General features: G+C 32.0%; 1 protein-coding gene and 1 pseudogene across 6 annotated transcripts in view; both read left to right on the top strand.

The window, feature by feature from the left end:
• Positions 1-15,665, top strand: part of LOC120414160 (tropomodulin) — a 145,782-nt gene extending 130,117 nt beyond the window's left edge. For 2 of the 6 annotated variants that reach the window (XR_008211881.1, XM_052706642.1), the window contains one exon: positions 14,691-15,665. Coding sequence is in view for 2 of the 6 variants with exons in the window: in XM_052706642.1 (XP_052562602.1) it covers positions 14,691-14,749 (59 nt within the window). In the remaining 4 variants the exon portion in view is untranslated. Of the gene's footprint in view, positions 1-4,643; positions 5,189-5,964; positions 6,074-14,690 lie in introns of those variants that run through there. The other 4 variants (XR_008211884.1, XM_052706640.1, XM_052706639.1 and 1 more) reach the window with 2 other exon arrangements.
• LOC120431751 (uncharacterized) lies at positions 6,526-7,821 on the top strand (annotated as a pseudogene).
• Positions 15,666-15,903: the final 238 nt, after the last annotated feature.

Below are 15,903 nucleotides of genomic sequence, written 5' to 3' on the forward strand. Positions count from 1 at the left end.
ATTATCCACTAAATTATGTTTACTTTTGACAGATTTTTCATTGATATTACATATACCTTATTCTCACGGGCTGCTTATAGCTGTATTTAAAATGTAAACAAGGTTTTAACTTATACAACTTTGACAGTTGAGGTTATTAAAATGGTTATAACCGTGCGAATGGTGTATTACACTCTCATCCAAAAACTACTTACTTATAAGTTATGTCAACTCAAATCACTTAGTTTTTGTCAAAATCAAATCTACTGTCATCAGGGGTGACATTAGGTCTGGGGGGTGAGATTGGGTCCTACAAAAATGCTGAAATTTGTATGACTCAATCTCACCCCCCAGACCCAATGTCACCCCTGATTATGGTACTAAGAAATGAGTAACTGGGATATCGGTCAAAGAAGGGTGAATTTCACTCATAGTCCGACGAAAATTGAATGAAATTAATCAAAAGATTTGAGCAAATTTCTCTTAAATCTGACAGACCCCGTTTACTCATTTCTAAGTAGGTGATATTGTGATGAAAATTGATGATTTTAATTAAGTTAATATAATCATGAAAAATCATTCAAATTTGAATGAAGTTTACACAAAAAATTGTTTGAAGAATACTTCTAATACTCTAATTTTAAAAAGATGATGAATTACTGATGCCAAACGAAACAATTTAACTCTCATAGATTTAGAACCAGTGCTGCCAGAAATTCAATATTTCTCAAAAAATCATTTGACCGCATATGTCAATAACTACACCAAAAATACACCAAAAAATATACAAACGAAATTTCCACCCACAAAAACAAACACACTTTAAACGAATCTTCTCTGTTTATTTTGTTTCTTTTGTTTACTTTTTGTTGGCGCGCGCAGTAAGAAAAGATTTGACGCAGCGTCTGCAGTTTAGATTTTTCCAAAATATTCACAGAAAACAAGCGACTATGATACAGTGAATCGCGCGAAAGGTACTGAGTTCGCTTTGGCGCTGTGCACTTTGATCTTGAACGTTAATGCAATCTCTAATGCCAGATTAAATCACTTAAATTTGGTTGAACTAATTTCCTACGCTCTCTAGTTTGACTTTTTCTCTTTTTCTTTTTCTCTATGCAAATCTAAACATAAAATTTTCTTTTTTTTCGATAATCTTTCTATTTTTGCCCAGGACCTTTTGCAGTAAACAAAATTCGATTTCTTTTCCGAATCGTTTAACTTTCCTTAATCACCTAAATCTGTCTCTTTGAGTTGTTTTGTAAATATTTTATAAATAGAGTGTTTCATCACCGAAAATTTAACAACTTTGATTAAGGTTTCTCAAATAACACGATTTACACACATTTCACTGAATGTATAAACTAACTGTCATTCACAACATAACTCTGTGTAAGTTTTACACTTGTCATTTAATTTTAACTGTGTTCTTTTGTTCACACCAAACACTGACAGCATCCTCACTTCAGACTTCTGACAGTTTACAGAAAACAATATTTCTTCCAAACCTTCAACAGACTTTTGTTTCGTTCATTCCATAAACAATCAAAGGTTATCCATAGTCACAAATTGTGTGTCAATCATTTTGACAGCTTGCTCGCCCTGCTTGAAAAATCAACTGTCAAAAACAGGGTTGCACAAATAATCAAAATCACTCGGATTTCGTCGAAATCGAACCTTTCAGTAAATTCCAGAAAAGTGAATTTACCCAAGTTTGAGTAAAATTTACTCATTTCTGAGATTTTGACGAAATCTATGTGATTTGTGATTTACGTGTGAGTTTGCTTCAAAACAGTTGTCAAAAAAGAACTTGAGTTCGAAACAAACTGATTTGTGACTAAAACCACCGAACAGGGTAAAGCGAGCTGTCAAAATGGGTTGTTTAACATTTTGTGACAATGGGAAACCCATTGTGCAAAGAGTGTCAAGTTGCGTTGCCCTTGGATCGATCAATCTTTGCCGCGATTTCATCCTTTCTGTCAGCCAACTAGTGTTTTGATTTCCTCTTCTACTCTCTTTTGTGAATCTTTTTTTCCGCTCTATCGAGTTCATAAGTGAGTCTGATTCTATGTGTGTTGTCTTCATCCTTCGTTTGTGCCCTTTTTCCTTAATTCTTTTTTTTCCCATTTTTCATTTGCTTTTGTTTAGTTTTAAGGCCGGTTGGAATTTGTTCAATAGTGTTTATTAAAATAAAAAGAAAATTATAAACCACAACTGAATGTGAGTAAAATTTGTTCTTAAACCTTAAATCACTGAAAACAAAAATCGTAATACTTCTTAAATTTCTTTCAAATAGAACAATCTAACAGACAAAAAATGAACAAAAATGAACAAAAATGAACAAAAATGAACAAAAATGAACAAAAATGAACAAAAATGAACAAAAATGAACAAAAATGAACAAAAATGAACAAAAATGAACAAAAATGAACAAAAATGAACAAAAATGAACAAAAATGAACAAAAATTACAAAAATTACAAAAATTACAAAAATTACAAAAATTACAAAAATTACAAAAATTACAAAAATTACAAAAATTACAAAAATTACAAAAATTACAAAAATTACAAAAATTACAAAAATTACAAAAATTACAAAAATTACAAAAATTACAAAAATTACAAAAATTACAAAAATTACAAAAATTACAAAAATTACAAAAATTACAAAAATTACAAAAATTACAAAAATTACAAAAATTACAAAAATTACAAAAATTACAAAAATTAAAAAAAATACAAAAATTACAAAAATTACAAAAATTACAAAAATTACAAAAATTACAAAAATTACAAAAATTACAAAAATTACAAAAATTACAAAAATTACAAAAATTACAAAAATTACAAAAATTACAAAAATTACAAAAATTACAAAAATTACAAAAATTACAAAAATTACAAAAATTACAAAAATTACAAAAATTACAAAAATTACAAAAATTACAAAAATTACAAAAATTACAAAAATTACAAAAATTACAAAAATTACAAAAATTACAAAAATTACAAAAATTACAAAAATTACAAAAATTACAAAAATTACAAAAATTACAAAAATTACAAAAATTACAAAAATTACAAAAATTACAAAAATTACAAAAATTACAACAAATTACAAAAATTAAAAAAATTAAAAAAATTACAAAAATTACAAAAATTTCAAAAATTACAAAAATTACAAAAATTACAAAAATTACAAAAATTACAAAAATTACAAAAATTACAAAAATTACAAAAATTACAAAAATTACAAAAATTACAAAAATTACAAAAATTACAAAAATTACAAAAATTACAAAAAATTACAAAAATTACAAAAATTACAAAAATTACAAAAATTACATAAATTACAAAAATTACAGGCTATGAGAAGCGGGTTCGATTCCCGCCTTATCCACTGAGCTTCTATCGGATGGTGAAGTAAAACGTCGGTCCCGGTTTCTCCTGTCTCGTCAGAGGCGCTGGAGCAGAAATCCCACGTTAGAGGAAGGCCATGCCCCGGGGGGCGTAGTGCCAATAGTTTCGTTTTACAAAAATTACAAAAATTACAAAAATTACAAAAATTACAAAAATTACAAAAATTACAAAAATTACAAAAATTACAAAAATTACAAAAATTACAAAAATTACAAAAATTACAAAAATTACAAAAAATACAAAAAATACAAAAATTACAAAAATTACAAAAATTACAAAAATTACAAAAAATACAAAAATTACAGAAAATTACAGAAAATTACAGAAAATTACAGAAAATTACAGAAAATTACAGAAAATTAAAGAAAATTACAGAAAATTACAGAAAATTACAGAAAATTACAGAAAATTACAGAAAATTACAGAAAATTACAGAAAATTACAGAAAATTACAGAAAATTACAGAAAATTACAGAAAATTACAGAAAATTACAGAAAATTACAGAAAATTACAGAAAATTACAGAAAATTACAGAAAATTACAGAAAATTACAGAAAATAAGAAAAAATTACAGAAAATTACAGAAAATTACAGAAAATTACAGAAAATTACAGAAAATTACAGAAAATTACAGAAAATTACAGAAAATTACAGAAAATTACAAAAAAATACAGAAAATTACAGAAAATTACAGAAAATTACAGAAAATTACAGAAAATTACAGAAAATTACCGATAATTTTTGAAAATTACAAAAAATACAAAAAATATCAAAATTAAAAAAAGATTTTAAAGAATACGTCATACAAGACTTGCTGAAATCACACTGAATACTGAATTAAATGTAATTAAATCCGAAACAATTTAAAATTTCAAATCTTCATGCACGTAATTTGGAACAAAAAATCAACAATATAGATTCCTAACAATTTAAAAATGATTGAAAATAAATTTATGTATCTTTTAAAAAATGTTAACCGTTACCAATGTTAAATCACAAGAAAAAGTCTTAAATGTTTATTTGCTAAACAAAACTTCTACTCAAATTTTTTTTTTTCACAAGTTCTTGAAGGAACAAGAATCCACTCAAAAAAACTGAACAATTCCAACCGAGCGTGTTTTAATTTGTTTTTTTTTCTTCTTTGCATTAACTTCTCCGTTGATATCCAGCTGTCATTCTTACACGGTAATTTTTGTTTATCTTTTCTTTCATCCTTTTCTACCCACGATCACCACCAACTCGCAGCTCGTAGATCACCTTACCGAGTGGCTAAGAACGTTATTTAAGGAGAGAAAAAAAAAGAGGTCGTGTTTTTTTTTAAACTATGATATCACTTTAAACTAACTTTGTAAAGTCACAGCAGCAGTGTTGAAAGTAATTGTTTTTAGGGCAGAACTCTTTTCTATCTTGGGAGGAACAGATTGAAAAAAGGAAGAAGGTTTAAATATAAACTAAGTGTAAAATAAAAGAAGAAATGCGTTGGGTGAAGAGTTTTTTTTCTACGTATTTCTGAAGCCGTACTTTTTTTTGAGCCCGTGCAGCAAAAGTTTTACGGAGGAAGTACGAGAGAGGATAAATATTTTCTAGAGTTTTGTTGAGAGGTAGGGCGAGACAAAAAAAGATGGGGGAGTTTTATTAATTGATCGAAGGAGGAAGGAAGAAAAAAAAGTTTTTCTTTAATTTCAATGTTGATACCTTCTTTGTGTGCGTGTAAACACAGTGTAGAAGTAATAAAAGTCAAACAACGAGGAGTAAAAAATTGCTGCAATTAAAACTTTCTTTTTTTTTATTTGCGTTACAAAAACACACTACCAGAGTTGTAAAAGAGTTAGTTAGCCAAAAGAGGAGGGAGAACGGAGCTTAAAAATTGTTAGGTTAAGAAGTCATCACTGAATCTCAACCATCGCATCAATCTACTGCTGAAGGAGCGACGTGACCATTTCGACCGCCGCCAAGTTTGTAGTTTGTTAACATATACACACATCTTGTCCTGTTTTCTGTGTTGGCGCGAAATGATAGAGTTTAGGCAATCATCGAAGCTGTCAAAATGTGTCAGCGACGCCGAACTCAACAGAACCCGCAAAAAGTTGGTACCTTTCTCTCGAAAGTTTTGTTTGTTTTGACGTTTCGCTTTGTTTTCCCCCTGCCGCGAGTGGTCCGTTTGTTTCTGCGAACTGCGCTTGTAGAATCGTAGTTGCATTTCTTAGTTTCACAAAGGTTGCAGAAGAAAGTTCGTAACCTAAGTAAAACTCTTGTTGAACATACTATGTATGATAAACCGAAAGTAGCAACTAACTGCGGATCCCCTCCCGTTCCTTGTTTGACATTTCTCGTTGTCTAATGACGTTTGCTGCAGTTTGTTTTGTCAGATAACCACACAAATAAATTAACATGTTTTGATGATTTGTGCCCCCACTAACCTGTGACAATCGATCGGAATGTTGAATCTAACCCCTAACAGCGAAACGATTGTGCGATTTGAGTACTCACCCTCCCAACTAACCAGCATTCAGCGAGCTGTCAAACGCCGCCGTCACTAATGCATCCCACGTTTCTCTCTCCACAGTACGTCAGTCTCGTCTGAACCAGCGCAAGTAAATCTGGCCACACTGCCGTCGACGGAGCGGCGACGCGCCGCCGACTTTGTTCAAACTTTAAATTAACAAAAAAACAAAGCTAATTCATACAAAAACAAAACAAAACACTCACACATTGTTTGCCCTGCTCGTACGAAAACAAAATTTGCTTGTATGTGTGTGCGCGTACGTAAGTTTGTCCTGCACCCTGTACGAATGTGTGTGTGTGACACCAGCTGTGAGCGAGTGTGGAATGTAAACAACAACAAACCAACACTTACACAACCACTCCACACTCCCACTATCCTGTAAATCCTGCCACAAAAAAAAACCGCAATCGTCGCTACGCTGCTATTGTTTATCGTCGTCGTCGTCGTCGTTTGGAGCAACGGAAATCGTAGTTGGCGTTGAGAAGTAAGTGTGTGTGTGCAAGGGGGCTTTTATTTACTCTCTTTTCTATGGTTTTTGGTAAACAAATAACTCTTCACAACACGCAATTTGACGCATAATAGGGTGGATACTTGAAAGGGGTTTAAAAGAGGATTTTCGAGATGTCAAGTAAACAATTCCGGAAATCGTGAATCGTGTTCATGAACTGAGGAACCACATAGGAACACACAAAAAAATATTACTGTAATGGCAAAAGTAACTTACTGTTGAAATAAAAAGTGGTCAAAATTTGCTCCATTAAAAGTTTTTTTCTTGTTTTGAATATGAAAACTTTTACTGCTACAGTTTTTGAATATCTCATTGCTAACTGATTTAAAAGTTTTTACTTTTAATTCGACTACATAATTTCTTTCATTTCTTTGTTCTCGTGTAACCGTGTACGCCTAAGTACAAAATGTAAACAAACATTTTGGTAGTGCCGGTGGTGAGTGAGTTGTCCACGAAGCGAATCAAATCCGGACGCGGCCACAGCCAGGAGTTGGACGCGGACACCTTTGTGAGCCAAAACAGCAGCAGCGGAAGGTAGGTGGTGCCGGTGCGGGACGAGGTCGGGGGGAAAGTTGGTTTTCGAAAAAGGACAAGGCCAGCCTCCTGCAGGACCTGCAGCTGTTTCACGACCGGAGTTGGTAAGAAGTAAGCTTGGGTGTTTGGTGGCGTGATTAATTTTGTTTGTTTTTGTAGGACGCAGTTTATGCGGTTGCCGAAGTGGTCGGGATGTGGATTTGCACCGGTTGTATTCGGTGGTGGTGGCCAGGTGGACGAAATTGAAGTTGAAGCAGATTTACATCCGCTTTTCGAACAAGTACGATAAAGTTAATTTTAACGGTGAGGAGAAGGATCCGACGGAAGAGGGAAACGACGAGAAGCGATCGGAGGTGGTCAGCGCGGATGTTGCACTCGGTGCCGGCGGTTTACGACCATCAGAAGCATTATGTGCCGGAAGTGATGACGGGACAGTGTGGGATGTCCTGAGGGTCCGCAGTCCATTTCTCGGTGCGGGACATGTTTGACGAGTATTACATAAACATCCGGAAGAACAGTTTGCACCAGTTCTGGAAGAACCGTCTGTACGAAAGCCGCAGGTCCTGAAGCTGTCGTACTCGGATTACTTCCAGAGGTTGGAGCGATATCCGAGGAACCTGATCAAGAACATCTACCTGGAATACCGAAAAAGTCACCGGTGAGTATTGAGAATGTGTTCAGTGTCTAGCCAATTTAATTTACTTTCAAACTCTTTCAGCAACTCCCGCCCGCAAACTCTCAACTCGCGACGGCGCAGCTTCGGCCGGATGAACTGGCAACATCTGTGCCATTCTCGAAGGAGGACGATGTGATCGGGAACTATCGGTTCAGGCGCTTCACTTCCCAGTCGGAAAACGTCGACTTACCTTCCCGAATTAACACTCAATGGCCAACTCCTCCAAGCCTGTCCTGATGATGGCAGGCAACGAGACTACCCTGTTCTCTACATCGCTGTCGCGCTCCAAAATGTAGGCCGCGATGTTAAGCAGCATAAGCAGCAGTTTTAATATTAAAATACAAATAGAAATAAAATCCATCACATTTTTCGAAAATCATCACTGTAATAAAAGTAAATCTTTCCCTGTTCCTGAGGGGAACACCCTTGAAGAGTATCGGGGCCGGCATTTACAAAGCGGATTCAGTGGCAATTTCATTCTCAACTTAATGTTAACATGTTAAGGTTAATGTTAACATTCCATAGGTCGCCTTCCTAAGGTGTCGTGATAAGGTCCAGTTTGTGACGATACACTACCTTCCCCCTTTACTAAGCAATCGATTCCAGAAGGGAAAAGATCACCAGTTGTGTTGGTCCGAGCCGGGATTTGAACCCCGATCTACCGCTTACTAGGCGGGAGCGTTACCACTAGGCTACGTGGCTCGGTCTCATCACTGTAATGTTAAATGTTATTTATTGTTGCCATAAAAAGTTTCTTCTTATAATAAAAGTAAAAAGTACCGATACAACGATTTTGTTCCAAAAATGCATGGTAGTATCAAAAACTTTCCAACTTTTAAATTAAAAAGTTTGAACTTTCTACGAATATTCACCAACGCGAACTTTTAATCCAACGAACGATCTTTTTAAATTTAGAGTATTTTTTCTTTGTGTGAATTTATTCATGATTCATTTGCATGAAATTGTGAATTGACTTTTTTCCGTGTATGACATTTTCCAGTGTTGCCAGTATTTTTTTCTCCATTTAAAATTTTCAACTCAAGTAAATATTTCCCTGTTCCTGAGGGGAACACCCATGAAGAGTATCGGGGCCGCCATTAACAAAGTGGATTCAGTGGCAATTTCATTCTCAACTTCATGTTAACATGTTAAGGTTAATGCTAACATTCCATAGGTCGCCTCCCTAAGGTGTCGTGATAAGGTCCAGTTTGTGACGATACACTACCTTCCCTTTACTAAGCAATCGAATCTAGAAGGGAAAAGATCACCAGTTGTGTTGGTCCGAGCCGGGATTTGAACCCCGATCGACCGCTTACGAGGCGGAAGCGTTACCACTGGGCTACGTAGCTCGGTCTTTTCAACTCAGATTTTGTCAAAACTTAATCTGTTTACGACATTGTTTTCATTGCATCGAAAACAGTTATGAATGAATTTCATCAAAACTCAATTGAAGTTTAAACTAGAATACTGCGAATGTTTGTATAAATGTTCCATGTGCAAAAACAGCAAGTTGAGAAAAACGCAAGCAAGTTTGTCCCAAAATTAAATTTTAAGTTTTCACGAAAACCTGGATTTCATCCAAAGCACTGGATATTTGTGATTTTCTGGAGGAGCACACGATTTTGAACCAAACTGCATCAATAACTCAAAAGTGATGAAAATGCATATGGGACATTTATGCGAACAGGGTCAGAGTAGTTCCATTAAATTTTGAAATTGAATGACCCGCAAAATTGTATGGCTTCTTTTGACATAGAAAATTAGTGACCTAAGTTCAATCAAAATAAAAAAAAGTGGTCGATTTGCGAAAACGGCTAAATTAAATTTTTTGGTTTCAAAAATTGTATACTCTTAAATTCCAAAATTGGAAAACTCCAGAGTATCATAAACAAAACAAAAACACTCAAACTGCCAAATTTAGAAACTCCCAATTAAAAAATTTCAATATTCTTTAAATTTAAGATAGCCAAAATTACCAGAAGTCCAAAATTCCAAAATTACAAAACTATTAAATTCAAAAAAACAAATCTCAAAATTTGAAATTTCAACTTTCTAAATTTTGTAAGTTTTGAAAATGTTATACTCTTAAATTCCGAAATTCGAAAACTCCAAAGTATCGTAAATCTATAACACAAAAACTCCAAGATTGCCAAATTAAAAATCTTCCGATTCAAAACTCTGAAACTTAAAAATTTCAATATTCTTTAAATATTATATGATCAAAATTTCCAGAAGTCCAAAATTCCAAACTCCACAGCTTTATAACTCCAAAATTCAAAAACTTTAAAATTACCTACTTCCAGAATTTCTAAATGTCAAATTAACTGTAACAAATTCAATTCAATTAGTGTTTATTAGAATTTAACATTTCTGCTCCAGGATGTTACATTTGAAATTCAGAGATTTAGAGAACCTTTCATGTCAGATCAATTCATTAGCCTTTACAGGGAGGGTACATATTTCTAAGTTTAGATTTTGCTAGCTGTGTGCTCTTTTAGGAAAAATAAACTGTAACAAACTCTGAATCTCACAAATTGCAAGATTTATAAAAATCCCAAATTTAAAAATAAACAAAGACTTTCAAATGTCAAAATTTGTAAATTTTAAATTAAAAAATCTAAAAATCTTCCAACACTTTAAATTTTAAATTCCAAATCTATCAAATTAAAAAAAATCCGAAACTTTGTATCTCCAATTCCAGAACTAAAAAATCCAAAATACAAAAAACAAGGATTTCCAGGAAAGTCTCAGACTGGTAATTAGGTAATTATTTAATTACTTAGTAATTCATGGTAATCAGAGTAATTTTAAGTAATTAATTGGTAATTAAAGTAATTTTTGAGTAATTAAAGTAATTGCTTTTTTTAAATTGTACTTCTTCAACGAAACTATTTACTTTTTATATATAATCTATTATAACAGTATTTTATTAATTTCAAATAAGAATGGAACACAAAGATTAAAAAAGACTGGTTCTGTATGTCGAAGGCCTTATTCACCATAGTTCTCTCCTAAAACTCTCCTAAAATTTATTTTTATCATGTTGTTTATCGAAGCTGACTAACAACAAAAGGCAACGCCATGACATATTACCCAGCGAAAAATGTTTTGTGAAACCGAAATCTATTCATTTTTATTAAGTAATTATAAAAATATGTTTTTTTTTTTTTGCAGGAGCTACATTAGAATTGATTAATTTTTTATGCTTTTCCTTCTGATAGGCAGTCAAAATTATTTGAAGTTTATGTGGATCAAATATTTAAAACCAAAATGTACCTAATTATCATTGATAAAAACAAAGATTTCAAGTGATAGCCATTTAAAAATCATAAAAATAAAATATGTATTTTATATTTTTTCATAATCTGCAGAAATTGACAGTCCTGTAATATCTCTCTATTAAGAGCTATGTTATTTTCCCGAAAAATTTCCAAATATTTCTGAGACAAATGTTTCAATGTTAAAAATCAAACTCAGCGTAATCAAAATCGACTAATATTCAGATGCAGAAATTAAATCCAATGTAAATGTCACATTTCACATTATTCGTATTTTCAGTAACGGATTTTTTTTTTAAATTTGCTTGAGAAAAAAACATGCAAAGTAATGTCAAAACAATGGTTGAAAAACATTTTAAAACTTTACGTTATTTTGATGAATTTCACAATTTTCATGAAGAGCCGCTGCAAATATTTGTCAAAGCTTTTTTTTTTTGGCTCGAAAAATCAGGGGGCCTTTTTTCAAACAACTTCTATATTTTAATGGCATTCGGCTTGCAATAAACTGAAAACAATTTTAAATTATTAATTATTATATATTGAATCATATATTGAAGTCAAGCAGTACAGTATTTTTTCATCTTTTGCAATTGATTGATAAGGGTACGGTTGATTGAAACGTGAAACATAATGGAATTTCGAATCAGATTATGACCAGGTTAAATTGGCCATAAAGCAAATATTATTGTTCATATCAATTGAGCAACTTATTTTTACCTGAAAATGGTATAATTAAATACTAATGTCAATTTTATAATAAAATAAAACAATTCCAAATTTCAAACCAATTAACTCGCTGTAGGATATTATGTAAACATCACCCAAAGTTTCAGCGCCCTCTAGTGCGGGGCATTTTTGACGTTTGATCGCCTATAGCTATTTTCAATAAAAATTATACGCGAAATTCACAATATCCAGATTGCCACAAAAAAAAAACAAACAGCATAATTTTTGAAAGGGCTATCGAATGAGCTATTTATGAAAAAAAAAATAGTTTAGAACCGTAGAAATGAATACTTAAATTTATATTAAATGTTTTTTATTGTAGTGAAAAGTAATTAAGTAATTTATGTAATTAATCATTTTGGACCAGTAATTTGAGTAATTAATTGGCAGAATGGCAAGTAATAAACGCTTCTGGAAACCCTTGACAAAAAAATCTGAAATTCTGAAGTTCAAAATTTCTAAAACTAAAATTTCGAATTAAGAAAACATTTAGTGTTGAGTGTTGAATTGAATTATAAAACTTTTTGAAAGAGAAATTTTAATTTCCACAACTTTGAAAACTCAAATTTGTAAAACCCCAAAACACTCTAATTTCTTCATTTCAAATTAATAGTCATTAATTCTTATCTCATAAATTGCAAAAACCGAAAACTTTTTTTTTAAGAATTTTGTTTTTACTTCCTGATTCCAACAACTAAATTTTTTAATCCCAGAGTTAACAAAAAATCCAAAATAATTAAATTCCAAAATACTAAAATTCCGAAATTTATAACAATTAAAACTCAAATTTCAAATTCCAAAACACCCAAATTTTGAATTCCTAATTTCAAAATTCCAAGACAGATCTCTCGAATGCTAAAATTTCAAAACTTGATAACTAAAAAATTCCAAAATATTGAAACTCCAATATTTTATGTTCCAAACCTTCAAATTTTAAATAACAAAATTTAAAAAAAAATCTGTAATTGTAAAACTCAAAATGTCAAAGCATCATTATACCAAAATACTTAAAATCCGAATCTCTTATACTCAAAAATTTTAATTTTCTTAACACCTAAACTCCCAAGCTCGAGAAAAAGGGGGAGTTTCCATATAAATTCCCCCTTTTTCTCGAGCTTGGGAGTTTAGGTGTTAAATTTCAAAACTACCAAAGTTTAACTATTCTAGAAGCTCATAATTCTAAAACTTTATTTCTCCAAAATGCCAAATTTCTTAAATTTCTATGTTTAAAATTCCAAAATTCCGAGATTCTAATATCGCTAAATTCCATAATTTGCAAACTCTAATGTTCCTAAAATCTAAGACTGGTATGTATCATAATGCTTATATTTCCTATTCCATAACTTAAAAATTGCAATGTTATCAAATTACAAAATATTAAAATCTTGAAATTTCAAAAAATCTTTTTTTTTTAATGCAAATTTTGAAATTTCAAATCATCTTAACTTTAATTCCAAAACACAAATTTAAAAATTCCTAAGCACCCATATTTTGAATTCCACAACTTTTAAAACTCATTTTTCAAATCTCCGAAACGAAAAACGAAACTATTGGCACTACGCCCCCCGGGGCATGGCCTTCCTCTAACGTGGGATTTCTGCTCCAGCGCCTCTGACGAGACAGGAGAAACCGGGACCGACGTTTTACTTCACCATCCGATAGAAGCTCAGTGGATAAGGCGGGAATCGAACCCGCGTCTCATAGCATCATCGGGATCGGCAGCCGAAGCCGCTACCCCTGCGCCACGAGACCCACAAATCTCCATAACACGTAAATTTCTAAACTTCTAATTAAAAGTCCATAATTCTAATCTCAAAAATTGCAAAATAAGAAAACTATAACAATCCAAAACTATTTCATTCCAAAATACCAACATAAAACCTCAACTTTCCAAATTTCCAAAGCATCATTATTCCAAAACACTCAAACTCCAAAACTCCAATGCTCTTATACTCAAAAATTTAAATGTTCTGAAATTTCAGAACAACCATAATTTAAAAATTTCAGAAGTTCATAATTCTAAAGCTTTCCAACTCCAAAATTTCAAAACTAAATGTTTTTTCCCAAAATTGTAAAATTCTGAAATCTGATATTGCTGGATTTCATAATTTAAAAGCTTCATTATTCTTAAATCCTACTTTAATGCATCATAAATCTGGTAAAAATTTTATTTTAATTTTATAATGCCAAATTTTAAGCCAGATTTTCAAAAATTTTAAACAAATGGTATCACAAAATGCTTTAAACGTCATTAAAGTTATGCTACTTTAAAAAAATTGCATAATATCAATGAATTTAGAAAAATATGTTCCGTCTTTTTTCCAATCTGTGGTCCCATATCACCTCCCCCCCATTTTTTCTGGAAAATTGTTAAGGGAGAAAGGGTAAAAAAAAGACTCCATAATTCAAATGGTCAAGAAAGAGCATTGGAAAGGGTTGGCATTTTCTTGAAAGACGGTGTCTGTATTACCTTGCAGAAAAAAGTCTGCAATGAAATCGGAAAACTTATATTTCAGATGAATTCAATATATTATTGAGAGGAAGGCACCAAAAATTTCATTAAAAAATATACAATTTTAAAAATTTTGCAAGTTGTGAAATTCTGGAGGATTACTCTTCAATATTTTCCATCACTCCATCACAATTGAACTTTGAACATTAAAGGAAGCAGTACAATTGATTTTTGATATTTTTTCTGCACTACGCAACAGGTTTCTCTAGATAGCTATTCGATAGCTATATTTTTGCTTCATGCATTTTGCATGAACCATCAACGCACACGTTCAACAAATAGCCAAAATCCTTCTTTTTCCTCCTGAAGTGTTGAAACGCAGGCTCGTTTGTTGAGCGCATTTTAAATCGGTTTGAAAAATTGACAGCAAAAACTTTTATTGACAAACGATTATTTACACACCAAACAACACTCTTCCTTTTTTTTCAACGCAGTTTGCACAATGCACACGGTACACTCTAATCGGTTTCTGTTCACCTTTGCTTGCCATCAACAGAAATTTTAAAACTAATCAAATTTTTCTATTTTTTTTTGTTTTCCCTCAAATCGCAGATTGCCGTGAGCGTCGCACCGGCCGTGGTGGCAACACTGGCGGATTCATCCGTGGCTAGGTAAAAACGTAAGCTGGCAACCATCACACACACACACGCAGGACATATTTCTAGCAAAGTTAAAAAAAAATCGGTGCTTTTTGTGTCCCAGTGCAGCAAGAGAAAGAGAGAAAAAAATGAAGAAGAAGAGAGAGTATTGAATAATTTTATCACACATTTGACGAGACGAGTATTTTTTTCTTTTATTATTTTTTGTTGTTATTTTTATTTAAACAAAAAGAGACTTTGTTCCCGCCTTGAGCCAAGCCAGCGCAGATTCGAACAACGATTTGGGGCGGATCAAACCTCACAAACACACGTTTATTTTAGTTTATCAAATGCGCCCCCTCCCTATTAGTGTTTAGTGAAGAAGAATGCTTACCATTTAAGAGAAAAAAAGATTCAAACACAAACACACACACGATGATTACCTAAACTCTTTTATTTATACGCATATAAACGAATATTCTAACTTTTAAATCAAACAGAAAAAAAAACAAACTTTTACTTTTAAACAAAACATCAACAAAAAAAGCAACACTTTTAATTAGTTGGTAAATTTCATTGTAAACTATGATAGAGAAGAAGAAGAACAAGGAAACCAAGAGAAAGAAAACAAAAGAAAATGTATTCATCACTGCGCGTACCATTTGAATTTTAACGTTGAAAGAAACACACTGCCTCGAAAAGTCGCTAGAGAAAGCTTCTAAATTATTGCAAAATTAGATTAAAAAAGAAGAACCTTGACCATTGTGATCACTTTTCGGCTTGATTGAGCGGAACGACATACAACCATAAAAAAGGTGTAATTTTTCCTCCGTAGTGAAGCTTTATTTCATCCTTCATCGCCTAGCCCATCATCACAAAAGAAACAAGCAACGCTGAATATGTTTACGAAACTGTGGAAAAATAAAATAAAATATTTAAGACAAATTAATGTGAGCGTGTTTTGATTTAATCTGTATCCGAAAGCACTTTTTCTGTGGTCTTAAAAGCAAAGTAGTTTTTTATTTTATTTTGTCCATACAAATCTCTAATCAATTCTGACAGCTGCTCATACAAAAATGCTATGAAAATGTCCAAAATGGTTTGCTAATTGATTATTTTGGACGTTTTCACACAAATAAAAAAAATATTTGATGGATATTTTCTAGTTTGCTAAATTGCATCTATAT

Source organism: Culex pipiens, chromosome 1, assembly GCF_016801865.2.
Source record: "Culex pipiens pallens isolate TS chromosome 1, TS_CPP_V2, whole genome shotgun sequence".
NCBI lineage: Eukaryota > Metazoa > Arthropoda > Insecta > Diptera > Culicidae > Culex > Culex pipiens.